This window comes from Gopherus evgoodei, chromosome 9 (assembly GCF_007399415.2).
Source record: "Gopherus evgoodei ecotype Sinaloan lineage chromosome 9, rGopEvg1_v1.p, whole genome shotgun sequence".
NCBI classification, from domain to species: Eukaryota; Metazoa; Chordata; order Testudines; family Testudinidae; genus Gopherus; species Gopherus evgoodei.
In genome coordinates this window covers 33,160,096-33,181,864 of record NC_044330.1, presented here as the reverse complement: position 1 = coordinate 33,181,864, position 21,769 = coordinate 33,160,096, and the positions used below count along the sequence as shown (strand labels likewise).

At 41.3% G+C, this 21,769-nt stretch overlaps 1 protein-coding gene across 4 annotated transcripts in view; it reads right to left on the bottom strand.

Annotated features, from left to right (window-relative positions):
- Nucleotides 1-21,769, bottom strand: part of XRN1 (5'-3' exoribonuclease 1) — a 79,370-nt gene that overhangs the window by 24,223 nt on the left and 33,378 nt on the right. For 3 of the 4 annotated variants that reach the window (XM_030574287.1, XM_030574288.1, XM_030574286.1), the window contains exons 17-29: nt 20,999-21,119; nt 20,800-20,898; nt 19,608-19,711; nt 18,968-19,099; nt 10,719-10,881; nt 9,740-9,853; nt 8,987-9,085; nt 7,747-7,862; nt 5,558-5,704; nt 3,639-3,728; nt 2,735-2,870; nt 1,697-1,753; nt 840-972 (exon numbers count right to left, since the gene is read on the bottom strand). In XM_030574287.1, coding sequence (XP_030430147.1) covers nt 840-972; nt 1,697-1,753; nt 2,735-2,870; nt 3,639-3,728; nt 5,558-5,704; nt 7,747-7,862; nt 8,987-9,085; nt 9,740-9,853; nt 10,719-10,881; nt 18,968-19,099; nt 19,608-19,711; nt 20,800-20,898; nt 20,999-21,119 — 1,511 coding nt within the window. Of the gene's footprint in view, nt 1-839; nt 973-1,696; nt 1,754-2,734; nt 2,871-3,638; nt 3,729-5,557; nt 5,705-7,746; nt 7,863-8,986; nt 9,086-9,739; nt 9,854-10,718; nt 10,882-18,967; nt 19,100-19,607; nt 19,712-20,799; nt 20,899-20,998; nt 21,120-21,769 lie in introns of those variants that run through there. The other variant, XM_030574289.1, reaches the window with a different exon arrangement.

The following is a 21,769-nucleotide window of genomic DNA, read 5'->3' as shown; positions in this document are numbered from 1 at the left end:
TTTATTTTTGAATGAAGTTTGTTTTTTTTAACATAATTCTACATTTTTAAGTTCAACTTTCATGATAAAGCAATTGCACTACAGTACTTGTATTAAGTGAACTGAAAAATACTGTTTCTTGTTTTTATATAGTGCAAATACTTGTAATAAAAAAATCAGTATAAAATGAGCACTGTACACTTTGTATTCTGTTTTGTAATCAAAATAAATATATTTGAAAATGTAGAAAAAACATCAAAAATATTTAAATAAATAGTATTCTATTATACAGTGCGATTAATCACATGATTAATCGTGACTATTTTTTTAAATCACTTGACAGCCCTATTACTGACCATTTGGTCACATGAAAGTTACCAAACAACTGATCCTGCTTTAATGGGGGAAGATGACAATATTCAGATCCTAAATCCAAATACTATCATATCTAAATATAATCCTAGAGTAGCTTCTTCCTTACTTCCCACTGCAACAAGCTTTAGGGTCCCCACAACCATGAACTCTTCTTGGGGGTGGGGACAGAGACTTTAAACCCTGAATCCAATGGCCACCTTCCAATCCTCACCCTCATCTCTCCACATTTTGCAGCAATAGTGCAGAAAAGACTTCTGCACTTGCTGTTACACTGAGCCTCAGAACCCACAGATGGCACAGTAAGTGGAACGACCGCATGGTACATTACAAACCAAATTTCTATTTTTTAATTGTGCCTCATCTCCAGTCTGACTCTTTATTAATACTATTCACAATTAAATGAAAAAGAATAAAAGCTTACAGCAGTTTGTTTTCATGCCAACCTTATAGCTAACATAAGATCATTATTATGAGGAAAATATTACCTCCTTTAAGTCCTATAATGGTACCTCGAAGACCAACTGGAACAGAAAAGTTCTCCCTCACATTGACAACACGGTCAAACAGTCGATACTCTGCATCTCTGTCTGGAACAACCCCATTCTGTTGTTCTAGAGGCTGACATTAACCAAAAGACTATATTAATTCTTGTAAAATATAAAGATAAGTTATTCTGATTTTAATAACAAATGAATCATGGATTTAAAAAACTTAAAGAAGTTGAAATGATTACATTGTTTTCAGGACACTGAGAAAACAATTTGAACTCTTCTCACAACCAGGTAGAGAGTTACAATTCTCAGAAAACATCCTTTTATTAATAATATTGCTAACTAGGAAGCTGCAGTGCTACTCAGCGCTACTGAACGGGCCCATGGAGTTGAGGGAAGGCACAATCAGAAGTAATGTTCAGCTTCTCTTGTGCCACCAGCAGGAGCATCTGTGAGATACCCAGCAAAGCAGCCTAGAGCATAGAGGTGCCATGAAAAGAGCAAAATAGGCAAAGGGCAGCATTTCTGAAGCATTTAATATTCCTGCTACATATATTACAATTATGGACGGAATGAAAGTTGTAGAATCAGCAAATAGGCAGAAGAAGGCAAAAGCCATATGCTACCAAAACATACGAGAGATGATAATTGAATTTCTGTCCCATTTATGCAACAGTCATTGTTACTCCACACAGCAACTGATTTCCTAGGAGACACCTGAATTAATCCTGTCCCAACTAAGTGAAGTGCCCTATAATAATTTTTGAAAGTTCATAAAGTTTGTCCAGGTTATATTTATTTTACATACATTTAATTTTATTATAAAAACTAACAGCCCTCAAATGACTTACTCTATACAGCAAATGGGGTTTCACCGTCACTCGCACCTTCTTGTTACTCTTCCTTTGCTAAAGAAAAGGGACAAAATAATTTTAAAAACTATTAAGTAAGAAGTCTGAAAAATTATGCCATTGTTTTGCAATGTCTTAGATAAAAAATGCCCACTATCAGTCTGAAGTGAAAACTGACAGGATTTTTTTATTTTTTGATGTGTTGAGCAAGTAAGCAGAACAGGGATCAGAATACAGTAGGACTTCTGAAGAAAATATATATATATGTGCTCCATGAAAATGTACTGCAGGCATTCTTCTGGTATTAACAGAGGAGACACAGTTCTCAAGACTTTTAATCATGACGAAACACTGTATTTAAAAAAATACTTTCAAGTAACTGGATCTAAGAAGTCAGGTTAGTCTTTCTAAACCATGGCTTAAATTATTTAACCAATCCCAAAACAAACCCAAAATTAATATCACTTTTACTTCTGGAGCCTTCTACACAATCTGGAAGAATACCAACCACTTATCTCATGGGGATTTGCTACACATCATGGGACTTAATAACTCATTTAACACTTAATACCTCCTTGCCTGTTTTTGTTTTATTTTCTCTTTTACTTGAATGGATCTGATGAGAGAGACCTGTGAGGTTGGAGGAGACTGCCTCCTAGTTATCTGCGGATCAGAGGGAAACTTTGGAAAACAGAATGGAAGATCGGGTTTGTGTTTGGAAGACACTGTGAGGGTCCAGGACTTCTTTGGACACAGATTCTTTTCCCAAGATCATTGACAGTTAGGGGAGCTCAGAGCAGATCTGACTTAACTAACTAGAGAGAAAAGACCTAAAGGGTAGAGAGACTGCTGATGCCCTTTTCTGAGTTGCTATGACAATTTATGATGCAATTAAGTAGCTTACAGTTCTTCAAATAGACTCTGTAGTATTTGCCATGCCACAGAAAAAACATTTTCTGTAATCTGAATAAAGCACTTGGACAATAAAAACAACTGCTTTTTAGTCCACCACTAGTCAAACCTATAAAAATTCAGTACCTTGCACTTCTCTAACTCTTCTTCAATTTTCTCTACAATAGCTGCATCCAGAATTTGTAAGTCACAAGATGAACGAGATAAAGCGCTGACAGGATGTGCCTTTAGCCAGGCAACAATTTCTTGAACTCTCTCAGCACTATATAAAAAAAAATTCCATATTAATCATAATTGTTGAGGGCTTATATATTATTGTGGACTATACCCAGTTTCTGGATTTATAATGTCACCAGATACTACAGTAGTAGGTGCATCTTATAACTGGATATAGTCATAACAAACACTGCTGTGTGCGCCGAGAGTTTAAGTATAGGGACAAAAAAATTAACCATGACAGAATGGTGCTTCAAAAGTATAAACTAAAATGCAGACTCTTGAAATTCTACTTTCCAGACTAAAAATCTGGATTTTCAAACAAAAATCATTAAAAATACCCCATGAAGATTATTTTAAAAGCAAAAATTAAAAACTAAACTGTACAAATATGAGGTATACGTATGATAAATAGCTGGCTTTAGAAATGATGTATGTAATATCCTGATAATTGTCAAAATGATCCTTTAATAAGTCTAGTCTTGAAGAAAGGTTTCAGTTATTTAAAAAGGCCACCATTATGTGGTGGCAGCCATTTTCAATACTGTCAAATCCCTCTTGCCACCAGTTTCCTGTCTACCAATCTTCAGGTTGGGCAGTTTCCTTGCCTGCAGATATTTCAGTACTTGAAGAATTTCTGCACATTTTTATAACAGCAAAATTTCTAGTCTAGTATTTGGACCGGATGATTCCAAAAATACTGAAATAATTGTACCCTTCTTTGCTTTGAGACTTCAGAGCAGTACAGAGGTCCATATCTGGAACTTGTCATGTAGAATGCTATTTAAACAAAATGAAAAAACACATTGCTTACCCATTTTCCTCCTCCCCAGGCCAAATATCATCTTCATAGAATATATCTTCTTGACTATTTTTGGCAATATAACTAAACAGTTCAGGGACCCTAATAGTAAAAGGGATATAGTTTCACATACAGCACAGTAAAAAACAAGTGCTTAATAGACACAAAATAATCTGAAATTCAGGGTGCAGTAGCTTTCCATAAATGTACAGAGTTTTACTGGCCAAATAGGCAGTGCAATACACTGACGAAAGATGGAAAATCAGAGTTCTGTCCAAGATCATCTCCTGCTATGACTCAGAACACACTAGAAGTAAAATGAGACATTCCCTTTCTCTAAGTCCGCCCAACTCCAACATGCAACCTCAGAAGCAGTACTGATGGGCTCCAGAAGGGCCTATGTCCTCCCTCTTTGGTTAAAAGGCTGGATCTCTATGACATGGGAATAAAGAAGAAATTGGAAGATCCTACATGCTCCATCCCCCTCTCCATAAAGTAAGCTTAAGTTCAGGGCCGGCTCTAGCAATTTTGCCGCCCCAAGCACGGCGGCACGCCACGGGGGGGCGCTCTGCCGCTCGCCAGTCCCGCGGCTCTGGTGGACCTCCCGCAGGCATTCCTGCGGAGGGTCTGATGGTCCTGCGGGTCCGGTGGAGCTGCCACAGGCATGTCTGCGGGAGGTCCACCGGAGCCGTGGAACCAGCGGACCGTCCGCAGAAACGCCTGCGGCAGGTCCACCGAAGCCACCTGCCGCCCTCCCAGCAACCGGCAGAGCGCTCCCCGCGACATGCAGCCCCAAGCATGCGCTTGGCGTGCTGTGGCCTGGAGCCGGCCCTGCTTAAGTTACAGAGACAGACTGTTGCTGAGGGATTCTAATGATGACAAGTTACTGGAGAGGAACTTGGATGGTTTGGGATGTCACCAAAGCCCCACTTGATAGCTCAACATTTTTTGCTTTTTAGGCTGTTTATTTTTTTCCATTTATGCAGTCATTTTTACATAACTGTAGTCAGCCTCTAGCCGTTACTAAGAGGCTAGACAATGACTAAGTGATCTTTAACCGTGTATATAAATCCGTTAGATATCATGTGCACTATATGCTGAATGACAACAGCAGTGGTCTAGAAATGAAAGTTTAATTTGTCTCCTCCACAAGATCACTTCCACACACTAGCCTCCTTCATTTTAGTTTTTAATTCCTCATCAATCAGGAGAGACTACAGTGGGATATAAACTGATTTCAAAGTATTTCCAGAAGGTAATATAGATAGTACAATAAAACTTGCATCTGAAGAAGTGGGTATTCACCCACGAAAGCTCATGCTCCAAAACGTCTGTTAGTCTATAAGGTGCCACAGGATTCTTTGCTGCTTTTACAATAAAACTGGATTTCCTATGCGGAGTAACTATTATAATATGAGGTGTTTTCAAATATGAGGTGTTTCCAGCACACTGGAGCTGTATGTGTTTATGTCAATGTTCTATGCAACAAAATGAAATAATTTAGACAACTCCCACACTCAGAATGTCTTATTACAGTTGTCACCATCTGATTTTGAAACTAGTGTGTGTCTACACAGAAAAGAAAAAGCCATGACTGGGTACAGATTGTACATTGAAGATATGAAGAAAATATCATTTTTTCCAATTTTTTTAATCTTAGCTTTAAGAATCTTCCATTACATTCTTAATAATGTTGTTGACTTTGTTCCTTTGCTATTTCATGCTAAATTATAGTTCACTTTAAGTCTAAAAGTCAGAAACAACTCAAAATACTTCATTTGATGCACTTATTTCCCATTAAACCAGGATTTGGGTTACCCTACCCTCCAGTCCCAGAGTCATCAATAATAAACTTTTGCACAGTGAATAAAACCCATTTACAATTTCAGTACAATAATTTCAGAAATATGAAGTTATTATTCAACTCTTACCTCTCTAAATACTCAGCAAGAAGTTGCTCTACTGCAGAAGAATACATCCATTCATTTCTAACCTTCTTAGTATAGCCAGGGACCTCTTCATTCTTCTTATTAAACTTCAGATTCAAGCCCACATTTGCCTTGTGGTCTCCATGTGGACTGCAAAACAAAAAAATAAGTTTTGTAAAGGAAAAACTACTGACACCTGACTTGAGCCTCAGAAAAGTTGTTTCTGATAACATCTTTATCTGCTAATGAAACTGACCTACTTTGTAAAGCACTTTGAGAATTACTGGTGAAAAGTGCTGTATAAAAGTTGGCTATAATAAATCTGTGGGATGTAACAGGAAACAGGTGTTTTGAGTTTTAGGAAAGCATATCATGTGACTTTTGGATTATTATCTTTTTCACAAGTTGTATACAATTGCATATTTTAACTGTTATTCAATAAATACACAAATTACAAACAAACAAAGATTGTCATCTTTGTGGCGTAGAGTTAGTGCTCTGTACTACAAGAGGGGACTCCAATAGAGTTCTAGTTCCACCCTGGTGTCGTCCTCAGCACTACCAAGGGCTGGACACACTTCAGAGGCATTTTGCCTGGCTTGAAGTAGCTCAAGCATTTTCAGTTGGTAAACAGTAATCTTTCTAGCCAATTAAGAACTGTTAACAGGCTTTGAATATAGTCTTCTTGGGGTCTCCTTGCTTTGGAAGGTTGGTTGTAAGGATGAAATATATTTACAGATGAGGGATTTAAGGAAAAATTCTCACCCAAAATTTACTTGACGGAAAAGTCTTTTAATAATGCAATTTCAAATGTACCAGTCCCAGACTAGGCCTCATTTTCTGATTGAGGCAGGAAGGGCATCATGACAGCATTGGGTGGCATAAACTCAGAACAACATCCCCTAGAATTACAGAGTCTCAACCTACTAGCCTCCTAGGTTCTGTTGCAGATTTAACATACTGAAGGTGTCTCCAAGAGAAGAATAAAAAAAAAATATATGAAGTACAGGAAAACATATGATTCAGTTGGGATTTTTAATTTAATTTTTCAATTTTAATCTGATGCAATATTCTGCTAATGCTCAATTAGAATATCACTGCAACTAAACAATTCTTCGGCACTTAATAAATCTAAGCGATTCTTAGTTTAAAAAAAAGAAAAGAAAAGAAAAAACCAATTAAACAACCAGAACAAAGCTCCGATTCAGAAAATTAACAAACTAAGCTTCTGTTAACTGAAGAGTGCATCTTTCTGAAAACACTGCTTATATCAAAAACAATATCAATACAATTTTACATCACAGATCCCATTAGAATTTATTAATACTGAGATGTCAAATAGGATGAAAGCATAAGAAAAATCAATATAGTAAATTCTGTTTACAGTAGCTTCCACTTATTAGTAATCCCTTGGTTGCTAGCCAAAAGTTGCTATTATCCAGCAGTTGTTAATAAGTGGAAGTCTTAGCATGCTCCAGCACTCCCTTCCCTGGGGTGCAGTCTCCTGACAGGGGCACAGCCTGGAGAGTGCAGGGAGAGATATCATGCAGTTCCAAAACCCAGGACGCAGCGTTCCTCCCCGCTATTGCCTATGGCCTCCCCTCCCAGCCTGCAGCCCCTTATCTCCTTGTGTGATCCCGTGTGCAATAAGGTTTGCTGGGCTGCAACTCCGCTCCCCACTACTGCCCAGCCCACTGCCTCCCAGCCCAGCCCACAGCCTCTTACCTCCTATATAGTCCCATGCGCAGACAGGTCTCCTGGGCTGCAGACCCAGAAGGAAGCGCTGGGACACGATGAGCACTGGCCACAGGTAGGTTTGCGGTGCTGCAGTGAGGATGGCATGCCCCAGCCCTTCCATTCCTCGATGCAGCCTCATAAACCTATCTGCAGGGGGTGCTCAGCACATCTCAATACTTATTTCCCTGCCTGTAGGCTCACAAACCTGCCTGCAGGTGGGGCCTTTCTTTAAAAAAAAAGTTGCTAATAAGCAGCATGCCGGTGCCAATATCCTAATCCTATCAACAATGATGTTAATGGGATGGGATTGGTTCCCGGGAAAATGTTCCCATTAACTGGAAGTTAGCAATCCTGATATTAGCATTAGGCGGAATCTACCATAGTCTATAATCTACAATTTTACATGCATAATTGAGAGTTTTGATTACAAAGAAATTTATTACAGTCAGACATACTTTCTCCTGGATCCTCTTCCAATAAATATGCTTCCTGTAAACCTGGAGACAAGATATCCACTCACTCCAAGACGACTGGCTAAAACGTATCCAGGATTGTACTTCACAGAATATTTCTTTAAAAATAAAAATATATTACTATATACTAGGACAGGATGCAGACAATAAAGTACTATAATTATTTTTAAAAGCCCAATTATTTCCTTTTAAAAATTACCTTGCAACCCTACATATTTCTCTGCTATTCCTGCACTAAGGGTTGGGAGGAGAGGAAAGGAAACCAGCTCCCAGAACTCTGCAGGAGACCCTTCCACTGGTCTGAGGATCCAAGGAGGAGAAGATAAGTGATGAACATTTCCCCTTTCCCCATCCCATGCCAGGCCCAGAGGAATTTACAAAGTTATTTGGGGCTGGGACTGTGTTGCTAGAGCGTCTAGCTGCAGAACGAGGCAGTGATCTAGACTGGGACCTTGGGGAGCTATTATAAATATTGAGTAACAAAATACAATCCAATCCCTGAGCTCAATGTGTTTGAAAAACACTGAGCTAAACCAAGCGCATCTCACATCTTGCTCTGAAACTTGTCAGCTTAGGCTCTTACAGATCACTAATGGGAACTAGTTCCCAAAGAAAGGACCATCAACTGAAAAAACCCCGCTGTCTTGTCATGAACTGCCTAAATTCAGGGACTAACTGCCAGAGTCGCCCAGCTGACCTTAACTGTCATGATGACTAGATCTCCTGAACAGCTGATTTCCAGACCAATGTTTTAAATATTGCCGTTTAAGGTGTTAATGGCAACTAGAAATGAAAGTGAAGCCAATGCAATCATCTGAGTAAAAAAGTTAAAAGCACATGGTGATTCCCGTTCCTCATTGCCCAGAAATATTGTTTCTGGTCACCAGCTGCCGGTACATATAAAGGAGCAGCACAACTGGCAGCCAGATTCTAGTAGAACTAGACCATCCCACAGAGGATGCAAATCATGGGACATGGGTATGGAACTGCACGGTAAGAGTGCCGTTCAATGGTCTGAACAGACCTTGTATTCAGCCTTACATTACAATATATTAGTGTTAAGAAAGTCTCCCTGAATGAGTGTGTTTTAGTACTTCAGTCTTTTACAGAAAGATATGGACTGCGGCACAAAAGACAATTGGGATCTGTGAAGGAAATTTGCAACTGACAAAAATATCTGACACAATATTTAAGTATTTACTGGATTTACAAAAATACTTACATGCTGGTTCTGTATTAAGGAATCAAGCTGGGGTTCACATGGGATATTGAAAACTACACGAATTCTACCTTCGGTGATAACATCACATGAATCCTGCACCTGATAGAAAACAAAGTAAGTTAATAAAGTTCATTCACTTCTCTGCTGGAATAATTGAGGAAAAACTCTAGACCTATACTTTCTATGAGAAGCTAAGCTACATGTGCAAATTCACTTATGTATGTGTTTGTCTGCCATCTATATGAGAGAGATGGCAGACAAACACTACCTCCCTCATTTAGAAAGAGGTAATTTAAAAACAGACTTGGCACCAGCCTTTGTGGTCTATACTCTGTATAGCTAAACTGGGCTGTTTATCTGTATAGACTATAGGTCAAGCGTAGGGATGGGCAAAAAACCTTAAAGCTCAACTTTGCCCTCCTCAGATCTTGGTGCAGCTTCTTTATAGGGCCAGTCCTATTGCATTTAGTTAGAACTGCCATCATGCTGACTGCAAAGAGCCCCATAGGAACAAAACCATAGCTGATGATCATGATGTTGATGGGACATTCTGGTTATGCTCTCTTTTCCCTGTTACCTTAGGGGCGAGGCAGGAGCTCAAACATGTCAACTAAGCCACCAAAGTAATCCAACTTGGGTTGGTCAGACTGACTCCGGAGCTAGATTCTGTCACACAGCACCAGAGAATCTGGCCCTTTATATTTATAGGCTCGTAAGAAAAGAAATCTTGCAAGAATAAATGTTTGGACTAACTTCTCCTATGCAGCCATAGTAAGGAGTCCCCAGCATAAAGACTGTACTTCCAGGAGGAAACAAATCATCCAAGGTTTTGATGTTGGAGAAACGAGAGTCAAAAGCACTGATATCCTACATGAAATAAGAAGATAAAATCTATGGTATTAAAACACCTCGGCAATCCAATACGTTCTTTAAACAGGTCTGCTAAATATCAAACCACCACTATAAAGTAAACTACAAACTATTTCCTTCATGCTAACCTCAGTACCTAAAATATACATCAACTCAGTTTTTGAAAGAAATACTGCCCGTGAAATTATATAAAGCTACTGGGCTACATTTGGTCCAAGATGACTACTGTATCTTATTCAAAATGTCCTCACAAAAGTTCGTGGCAATCAAAATAAAATATGCAGTAGGGTCACAACTTTTGTGACAAGAGCCTTCAGTCTAGCTCCCAACACTTCTGAAATGGGAGTTTCAGTGAAAAAATATATACCATTTAATGTCGCTTTTGACAAAGTATATACTTTTTGGACTAGAAAGGATGCACTATTACCATAAAATTAAGATGCTGATTAACTCTTATTATTTGTCTGTTTTGAAGTATGCATTCTAATCCAGGTGTTCTCAAACTTCGTTGCACCTCAACCCTCTTCTGACAACAAAAATTGCTAAATGACTCCAGGAGGCGGGGACTGAAGCCTGAGCTCCACCACTCTTGGTGGGTGGGGGGGAGGAGAAAGACCAAAGTCAAATCCCAAGGGCTTCAGCCCCAGGCGGGGGGCATGTTACCTGAGGTGCCCCCGCACACACACTCAAGGCTAAAACCTTTGGTCTTTGGCCCTGGGCAACGGGGCTCAGGCTTCAGTCCTGGGCCCCAGCAAAGGAAATGCCAACCCTTGGCCACTTTGGGGTCCCGACCCACAGTTCCAATCCTTTCCTAATGGAAAGGAAAATTTTATAGAAGATTAGGAGTATTTGGAATATTTACCTTGACAATAGTTTGGTAAACAAAAGGAAGAACTTGTTTTGACCACTGCTTCTCCAAATAAACTTCACCATTTGGATTTAGCTGATATCTACGACCAGTGAGTAACTGGGCATATACAACTACTGAGGTTTCATTTATAATTATTCCTTTTCTCTTCTGGTAGCTGAAGAAAAAAAGGAAAACATTTATTTTGATTTAAATACATGGAACTTCCTAACACAAAAAGGAAATTACTTTTATGGTGGCCTTAACCAATGTATTTAAATCCAAACAGAAATTATTCTTAAAATTATGAATATTTAAATAATTGTTTCCTGTTTTATAAGTAAGAACTATATACAGGTTTAACAACTCCAAGGCTAAAGTGTTATTCTAGATCCTATGTGAGTCATTCACTGTACTATCTGAACACCTAGAATTATTAGCCCAAAATATGGGGCTAAAATAAAAAAATTTCTTACCAATAATTTCCTTTCTGCCAGCAGCGTCCCCCCACAATTCTTGAAATTTGGGCTACTCTCCTCTCTTTGCAGCCCAGGGAGGTGAATCAGAGTTTTGAAGCCACATGGTCTTGCCACACCCCCTCAACTCCTGCTTGCTTCCAGATGAGTTATTTACAAATTGCAAAACTTGCTAGCATCATTAACAAATATTCCAAAGATGACCAAAATAACTACATACATTAGGCCAAGGGTTCTCAAAAACTTCATTGCACAGTGACCCCCTCTGACAACAAAAATTACTACATGACCCCAGGAGAGGGAACTGAAGCCCAGCAGTGCAAGTAGGCCAGTACACTCCAGTATGCCATACCAGCAAGTTATTTATAGCTGGTACGGCATACCGGAAAGACATAGCAACAGCTCTGCTGGAGGAGAAGGCTGGGGGTTCTGCTCCTTTCCCTGCTGGGAGGGGCAGCAGCGCAGAAAGGAGCAGAACGCTGGCAGCTCTTTTGGTGACTGTACCACCTCCCCGCCTAAATCCTGCCCCCTGTGCAGCCGGAGGAGGACGGAGCCCAACCCCCACATGCCCCAGGTAACACGGGATGGATGTGAGGAGGGGACGGAGAGAGCATGGGGGATCTGGGGCTTGGGAGTCAAATGGAAGGTCACGTACCCCCTTTAGCTGGTGCCCCCCTTGTACTGGTAAGACATGGATTTTACTTGCACCGCTGCCAAAGCCTGGTGGGAGGTGAAAGCCAAAGCCTGAGCCCCACATCCTAGGCGACGAGGCCAAAGCCCAGGGGCTTCAACCCCAAACAGAGGGCCTGTAATCTGAGCAGTGGGGCTCGGGCTTCAGCTCTGGCCCCGGGCCCCAGCAAGTCTAAGCCAGCCCTGGCGACCCTATTAAAATGTGGTTGCGACCCACTTTGGGGTCCCAATTCACAATTTGAGAACCACTGAATTAGACCAAAAGAACCAGGAGTACTTGTGGCACCTTAGAGACTAACAAATTTATTTGAGCATAAGCTTTCATGGGCGCATAAGCTTTCATGGGCACAAAAGCTTATGCTCAAATAAATTTGTTAGTCTCCAAGGTGCCACAAGTACTCCTGTTCTTTTTGCGGATACAGACTAACATAGCTGCTACTCTGAAACCTGCATTAGACCAAGGAAGACTATCATATGGTAATGATTCCATTTAATAACTGACCCTTGACTGATGAGCCATTCAGGATGGGTAGAATTGTGGGAGACACTGCTAGTGGAAAGGAAATTGGTAAGAAATTTTCTGTTTTGCTGCCCAGCATCTCCCACAATTCTTGACATCTGAGAAGCAGCAAGCAGATGTACGGAGGTGATAGAAAAGGTCAGAAAAAGGAAAAAACATCTCTCTTCCCATCTATAATATTTACTCGAAGGACAAAATCATTTCCAGGCCACTGCCTACAGCACCTTCCTGCCAAATGACGCCGCTGCAGAAGACAGGAAGTCCCCCTTCTAGTGCTTGAGAAAGGAGGCAGCCTTTGACCAGGTGGCTGCCTTACAAATTTCTGCTGTGGATGCATTAGCTTTCTGTTCACAAGGTTGCCAGGGATTGTGTAGAGTGTGCCCTGACCCCTTCTGAAACTAGAATCTCTGATGCCTAGTACGCTTCCATAATGCATAATCTAATCCACCTAGCAACAAAATACATGGCATCTCTGAGACCTTGGTGTTTCGGATAGAAGGATACAAACAGGGCCCCTGATCTCCTTGTGGACTCTGAACATTTGAGGTAAATTTTCAAAGCCCTTCTGACATATAAGGTGTGCCATCCTCTCCTCGATCGGATGTCGTGGCCTTGGAAAGAATGAAAGGAGAACCACTCTTGAGAAGCATGGAAAGAAGAGTTCACTTTTGGGAGAAATGATTCCAGAGTTCTGAGCACCATCTTGTATTCAAGAAACATGGAGTAAAGTTCCTGCATAGAAAGCACCAACAGCTCCAACGTTCGTTTGGTGGACATGGTGGTAACAGAAAGCAAGTTCTGATGGATAAAGAAAATGCTGACACTGATGTCAGTGGTTCAAAGGGATGGTTTGTCAGGGCTCTCAACATAAGTGGCCACTTGGGAAAATGAGGTCTAATAGCCAGCTTGGCTAACTGGATTGCCCTAAGGAATCTGGCTACTTAGAGGTTCTCTGCCAGAGAACCTACAGATTCTGCAAACATCATGCTTCTACGAGCAGACACCTGATGCACAATGGTGCTGGACTGAAGATCTTTGTCAAAGCCTTCTTGGAGAAAATCCAAAATAGCCAGAATTCGTGGATTTCTTAGATTTTCTTTATGTTCCTGGCATCAGAGGCAAAACTTGGTCCAGATAAAGGAGTATACTTTCAATACTCTTTTAGAAGTAAGAAGCGTTCTGATAACGTTGGAGAACAGCCCAGTGAAACCAGCACTTCCCTTTCAATAGCCAGACTGTTAGATGCAGCCAGTTCAGGTCGAGATAAAATACAGGACCTTGTGAGGAAGTGCCCCATCTCTTCAGAACCTGTATTGGTGAGCCCAATTTCAGCTTTATCAGGTCCAAAAACTGAGTCTCCTTGGACAATGTGGAGTTACAAATATTACTGTTGCCTGTTCCTGATTTATTTTCTGGACTGCCTTCCCTAGTAGCAGGAAGGGTGGAAATGCATAAAGGAGGCCTTGTGACCATCTGCATGATAAGGTATCTGTCCCCATGGATCTAGTGTCCACTTTCCTGGTGAAGTACTTTGGTCTCTTTGTGTGTATGTGATTTGCAAATGTCAGTTGAGGACAGGCCAAATTATTTGATGATCAACTCTAAGACCCCACATTGGCAAGGAGACCCAGTTTTTTGAACTGATAAAGCTGAAATTGGGCTCACCATTACAGGTTCTGAAGAGATAGAACCTCTCCTCACAAGGTCCTGTGCTTCATCCAGACCTAAACTGGTTTCATCTAACAGCCTGGCTATTGAAAGGGAAGCACTGGTATCACTGGGTCTGTTCTGCAAAGTTATCAGAACACTTCTTACTTCTAAAACAGTATTGAAATAAACCCTTCTATCTGGACCAAGTTTTGCAGCTGGTGCCAGAAAAACAAAGCAAATCCAAGAAATGCAGAAATTCTGGCCATGTTGGATTCAGGAACCACTCAGAGTTGTTCACTTTGTGCCTGCTAAGCAAGTCCATCGTCTGGTTCAGGTCCCCCTTTATGTGAACTGCCCTGAGAGGAGAGACTGCCCTGCCCACTGCATGATTTGCTTTGCTTCAGCATGTAGTGCTGGGCTTCTTATTCTCCGTTGGTTGTTCACATATGCAACCTTGTTTGTGTTATCTGACTGAATCAGAATGTGGTTCCCCTTTAGGCCAGACTGGAAGCTTCATAGCACCAGCTTGACTGCTCTTAGTTAGGAAGTTTATGATGTGGGTTCTTTCTCCAGTTTCCAGACACCTTCAGCTATTTGAGATCTCACGCATGTCCCCCAGCCAGTCCTCCACCAGGCTGACATTGGTTGTGTGGATCAGAGGATCAGGAAGGCATATGGGCATGTCCTTGCAGATACTGCCCTGGGCACACCACTATTTTAAAGAGTTGATTACCAGCACTGGAAATATCACTTATTATTGCATGCATTCTGGGAAGTAGTCCCATACTTTTAGGATGCAGCCTTAAAGGTGCCTGATGCGTGACTGTGCCCCTGGAATGATCCCTATGCAAAATACTAGGAGGTCTACCATTGAAGGCTCAAGTGCAGTTCCAAAAGATCTTGAATCTTCTGGAACCTCTAGAGATGGACATATTCTTGCTAACGAGCTGTCTATGTCCACTCTCAAGTGAGTGATTTGGATGGATGGAATCAAGGAGCTTTTCTCAATGCTGACAATAAAGCCATGTGCTTGCAAGAGATTCAAGGTCAGGGACGTAGATCTGTGTGCTGTTGCTTAAGGTGAAGCTCTGATGAAGATGTCATGCAGGAAGGGGTATGGTGGATCCCCTGTGAAGTCAGAAAATCCCCATGGGACAGAGATAACACCACAGAGATTAGAATTTCCATCCAGAAAGTCATTCTCTTCATCCACTTGTTGAGCTTTTTGAGATGTAGAATGGCTCGGATTCCCCTTGTATGCTTCGGAACAATAAAGAAGTTGAGTAGAACATTGAGAATCTTTTTTCTGAGGGAGCACTCTCTATTACTCCCACATCCAGGAGGTGAAATATGTCATTCTAGATTAGACCATGCTTTTCAAGATGGCGGACTGGATGAAAAATAGATGGGATAGACCCCATAACTTGAGGGAGTACCCCTGACTCTCAGTCTCCCTGACCCACTGGTCCCATGGTTGAAGAAATGGGAAATCCTGCCCCCTAGTTTCAGCTCTGGGCAGAGACCTATGCAGTCTTTGTCATAAAGAGGCTTTGGGAGTGGCAGGGCTCAGGGCTTTTCTCTTAAGCCATAGTTCCTCTGGAGAACCTGCTCTCTCACCACTGATATTTCTGCCAGGATGAAGGCTGAAACAAATGCCTGTGTCAGAATGCCAGCCTAGAGTCTCTCAAAGGCGTCGAGTGGCCTCAGAAGAGATTGTTTAGATTCTGAGATACTGTCCATCAACACCTTATCTAGCTTCTCTCCAAAAAGCAGACAGCCCATGAATTCAGCAGAGCACAGCTTCAACTAGCTATCCACCTTCCAGGGACAAAGCCATAGATGGTGCTTGGTCACAGGGCTGGAGATCATGGCTTTGGCTGAGAATCCCATCATGTCCTTTGAGGCATCAGCAATAAATGCTGTTGCCGGGGAAACTTTCTTTAAAATAGAACTGAAGTCAAGGTCATCTATTCTTGAGGGCACTGAGATCTTCTAGCTAGGAGGGAGATGCTTTGCAACACAACTAGTTGCTAGGGACTCCTTAAGAGAGGAGGCCTCAGTCTGTATTTGAGAGGGGCCTCCATTTTTCTATCTGTGGGATCCTTAGGATAGAACTCCTCTTCTGAAGGGATAACCATATTGTTAGCCAGGGATGCTACAAGCACTGTTAACCTTTGGTATCTCAGTAATTGAGAATTCTGATTTCTGGATCCAATAGAAACAAAGATCATTTCTGTTAATGTGCTTGCCTGTGTCTGGATTATCCCATTCATCCTTGATTACTTCCTTGAAGGAGGAGTGTAGGGGAATCATGGCATCAGGTGAGGATTTCAAGGGGAAAAATTTCCTTAGAGGCTTACTTTTGGTATTTTGTTCAGGTTGAATCTGAATAGTGGATACAACAACTATGTTGCACAGGGTCTCAAATTTCTCAGAGGGGAAAAATCCTTTGCTGAGTCTTTCCCTGGTCCTGACTGGAATCAGAGCCTGACAATTTACCATCCTCTGTGGAGGAGGGGAAAGAGGGAGAGTAATCAGAGGACTCATAACTCCAAGATTCTTTAAGCTTTTTCTTCATCCTTTTCACTTTCTTTGCGCTCCCCGCTCTCCCTTTAAAGTGTTTTTAGCTTACTTAGAGAGCAGACAAGCTCCATCGCAGGTTTAATAAGGCTTTTGCAGCTAGATTGCTGAGGGCCTGAAGTCCTCTTGTGACATTTCTTTTTGAGTCCTCCTGGATCCCATCCCCTCCCGGAAGGGAGAGGGGAAATGCTTCCAGGGCCCTCCTTGTGGGAAAACTGGGAAGGGGGGTACTTATAAACCCTGCTTCTTTTCCAAAGCGTTTAGGACTCACTTTGGGACTTGGGGTGAGGATCTATGAACCCACAAGTCTGCCTCCTCTGGTCTTCAAGGGCTCCTTGGAACTTAACTCTTGAGTAATCTGACCTGGATCCTCCACATCCTTGAACACTCTCCCAACAATTCCCATAGATTCCAGGTCCATTTTTCCCACTGTGACAAAGCTCTGAGCCTGTATTGGTGGGTCCCTCACTTGCTAAGGCCCTCAATGTGACCTCTCTTTCTCAGTATAGTGGCAAAGGTCACAGCTTACTGAGCTACTTTCATCACAGTCTCTGTTGCTCCTTAGAGCTCAGTAGGTGCAGTTAAGCCTCCCGCCTGGACCAAAGTCTGCTTCCCCTCTCAAGGGGATCTCTGTAGAGCAGAGGAGGAAGGGGGGAACCCAAGCCCACCCTCTACTCCAGGTTCCAGCCCAAGGACCCTAATGGTAGCAGCTGTTGACAGCTTTCCCTTCACCACTGACATCTCTGATTCCCTGGGCCACTTCCCCATGGTCCCCTTTTCCCCAGCTTCACCCTTACCTCAGGATTCAGCAATGCTTCTTCTCCTTCAGCTCTTTTCACCTGGGCTCGCTTGAGAGAACTGGAAAGGAGAGCTTTTAAGCAGTATGAGTGGGAACTTAATTGGTTCCAGCTGTCTCCATTAGCCTGACAGCCTTAACTGGTTAATCGGTGTCAGGTATCTTGACTGGCCTGGAATATACTGCCTTTGTTGGGTTATCCAGGGAACAAGGACTTGCTCATTCTGAGGCTGATATACCTGCCTTCCACTATTCTCTTATATCCTTCTGGTCTGAGTCCATCACACCATATTAGAGTCTCATCTGCTCTGGTGGGCAAGGGATCCTACATGACCGTCCCACTCATAGCTCTGGAATCTAACAGAAGACTGGGGGCAGATTGGGCACAACACAGTATCTGCCAAGCCTGGGAGGGAAGTCTCACAGATGGAGCACTGTTTGGATCTCATTCAGTGCTTTTTTAGGCTGCTCTTCCATACCTGAATGTGCACATGAGCCAGCAGGGGGGCATTGCAGCTGAGGCTCTGGGGGATTCCAACATCCAACTAAAAAACTGGCCCAGGGCAAAGGAGGGAGTGGAAGAGCAGCTCACCACTGTACCAAATTTTAACCAGAAACCCCTAGAGCAGATGTATAGGTTGAAAAAACTGCCATTCACACAGAGGCAAAGAAACTGGAAGCAAGCAGGAATTGAGGGGGTGTGGACAGATCATTCGGTTCCAAAATTCTGCTCCACTTCCATGAACTTCAAAGAGAGTAGAGCAGTCCAGACATCAAGAATTGTGGGAGACACTGGGCTCCAGAAAAAAAGGATAATTTTAAGTTCGATACCAAAGCTGTCAATGTTATTAATCCACCCTGCATGTCAGTATACAATTAATCATCTTGCTGCTGCATGGGCACATGAACCTCATACAGTCGAAAGACCTGTCCAACAGTCCTCCTAGGGACACCTACTGTGCTCCAAAGATCTTCAGAGTGGGATAGGGATCATGAACCCACTTCCCTCTCCACTGTTTACAGCAAATATGCAGTAGGATTCAGTAACTTCTATAGGGAGTTCTGCTGCTGTCGATCCATTCAAATTGCACCACATGCCAGATTCCCTCATATGCAGAGAATGCATGCATTTCTGAAAGCCTTGGGAAGCCCCAGAGCGCAATGAGGATGGAATGAAACCAGAGTGGTGGAACCTCTGCAAGGATCACTGAATGTTGCTGCAACTACAGAACGAAAAGTGGGTGTTTCAACTCTTCCTTCAAACAAATAATGGAGGGCATTGGTCAGGAGAATTATCAGTCAACAATGCTAATAAAAAACAGTTCAGTTTATCAAGTTAGATGCCATTTATGGGAGAAGTAATTATTAAGTGACTGTGTTTAATGTTTCACCCCAAATTCTTATCTTTCAACACCCTCATTCATTAGCTTGCCATCTTTTATTATCATGTATGCAACAGCCCTAGTCTTCTAACTAAATCCATAATGAAGCAACAAAAAGTAGCTGAGTTTTAAACAGTAAAACTTCAAAATTTAATGTTTTAACTACTTACTGTTCTGAAATCCCCTGAACTTCTTTCAACCAGATGTTCTGTTCTTTCTCTCCAACATATACCACTTTAGTTGGTGGCACAGTGTTTCCCAGGTAAAGCTTCTGTGTTCCATGTGGCTCTTCCAAATAAAACCTTGAGGATATTATAAGTGTATAATTAACTTCAACAGATAGGTCTGCACTTCACTAATTATTAATGCACTTATTTTAGTTAGAAAATATATTTGCTCTTTTTCAAGTATTGGAAGACTTATAGGATGGTTTCCATTCCACATCAAGAGGCCAGATTCCCGCACACTTGTGAAAAATCTGCATGAGATTCCCCTGGCAGTTTTCCTCAAATTTTTCTGTCCAGGTTTCTGTTTCTCCCATTAGAATAAGCATGGAGTTTGTCCCACAGATCTTGACGGAAGCAATGGAGATCTGTACCTCCATAGAACTATCCGAGCCCCAAGAACCATGTTAAGTCGTCTAGCTGCTGTCCTGAGATGCTCTGTCCCCTTTTAAATAAGTAATTTAATCTAAGTGTGCTCTGAATCACTGCTTTTAAAAAAATAGTTTGACTACTGTGTAGCTTTTGGAACATTTGGGAACGTAAATGAGTAACATAGGCAGACAACTTTCCATGCAATTGTTCTTACTTAGTTTCTCCATCTGACACAGAAATAACTCTGGCTTCTTCAAGGTGTGGCCAGTTAACAAAAACAGACTTTCCAAGCACCAAACTGGCTACATTTTCTACAGACTGAAAAACAAAAGTTACTCTGCTTCAGTTATTCCATCAAACAAATAAAATTACTGCAATAAAACATGAAATTAATATGAAAGCATTATTGACTATAATAAAAAAATATAATTTGAAAGTGGTAGCAGTTTATCTTGTGAACCACAATGAAAAGCCTTAAGAGCTTTTAACACATTCACTTTGGATTGTGATACTTATTGTATACTTACGGAAGCCCACCATTCTCCCCAAGCTTCAAAGCCTGAGCCACTACATCTACACAGCTATTTTTAGTGCAGCAGTGCGAGCCCCATAAGTCCAAGTCTGTGACCCAGGCTAGGAGGTTCACTTTCATGAGCTGTGTAGATACCCTTCCAGTTAGCACTGGAGAAAGTAACTTCCAATATTTTAAAACTGGGACAAAATCCAAATCCTCCAACAGATTCCCACTACCCAAGGACATTTAATCCCATTTCCTCCCTCCTCCACCCTTTATTTAATCTCTTTTACTATTGACTACAGTGCTTTTTATTAAAGTTTTTTTCTTTGAGCTTATATAGGTAACCATCTCCAAATGTACACAGAAACCTGTCATGAGACTACTTGAAGAACTAGTAGAAAAGAGAAGGCAATGGTCTGAGCCTGGGACTGAGACACAAGAACCCCAGGAGTTGTAATTCCAGCTTCTCTAGTGATTTGTTCTCTGGCCTTGGGCATGTAACAGCCTCTGTGTGCCTCTATGTTTCTCCGTCTGTACAAACACAAGGGAAACTTATTTACCTCATAGGTTGTTTTGCAAAAATTAGAGTGCAACACATTTATGCAAAGCTCCATGTGTAAGCCAAGCATTACTGCTTGCCTAACAAGGACTGAACAAAATTATACCAAATATCTTGGTAACAATTTAAATCGGTTACTTAACACACGGGGCTGCCTATGAGAGGTGGTCCCTAGGGCAGGTTTCACTGTATGTATTTTTCTCCTTTGATTTTTTCCTATGATAACACAACACAGAAGGTGATAAAAAACCCTAACCTTAACTTCTCATTAGGCATATATAACTAATATAGTGCATAATTAAGATAGTCATTAGAAAGAGAGACAGTTACCTGCTCTTTTGAATCCTTGTCACATATGATTTCTAACAGCATATTCTCACCATGGCTGCTCTGCTGGAATACTTGTACCCCACTTTTTTTAAGATAGAACTAGATGAGAGAAAGACAGCACACAAAACCTATGTCAAATCATTCCCTAATAATTCATGAAATAGTTGGGGTGAAATGCCAAAGTATAGTGATCATTTACCTTATGTGCAATGTGTTTTAGAGTGGGAAACCCACAAAAATACAATGCACTCTTGTTAACTTTAGTTATCTTATTGTGGGTTATTTCTACATGCCAGGCATCCAAAGATACTGTTTTATACCTAGAAAATAAAAATATTAATAAAAACAATGTATTTACTAAAACACCTTCAACAAAGAATATCATGATATCAAGGAAAAGTTAGCTCTCAACATGTATACTGGAGAAAACTGCTTTCAAACTCTTCCTAAAAACCTCTCTCTTTAAACATGATCTCATGTCCTTCATGGATAATTAAAGCCAGTAAAGAGATGTTAATAATCATAATAAAAAATTAGCTTCTTTATTGAGCCATTTGCCAGTCATGCTTAAACAAGCAGTGGTTAGACCCATGTCCAAGAAACCATTTTTGGAAATTAATAACCTCAGTAATTGCCATCATCTCTGACTTTTAGAAAAGGTTATCAAGAAGTGATGATGAGTTAATTCGAGCAATTTCTCTGAATCTTATCAAGTTGGGATTGTATTTGACTATGACTGGAACAAAGACGGTTATCCATGGATTATCTACTTCTAACAATAGACAAGGGTATGGAATTCATGCTGATTTTATTAGATCTATTAATAGCTTTTAATTTAATTAACCATGATGCATGGACAACAAGCCTGCAGGATCTTGTACTAGTCCTTCAATGGGTGCGTGCACACAATGACGTCCCATAAAGTACTGTTGGGCAACTAAAAGCCTCCCTGTAGGCCCTCACTTGTGGA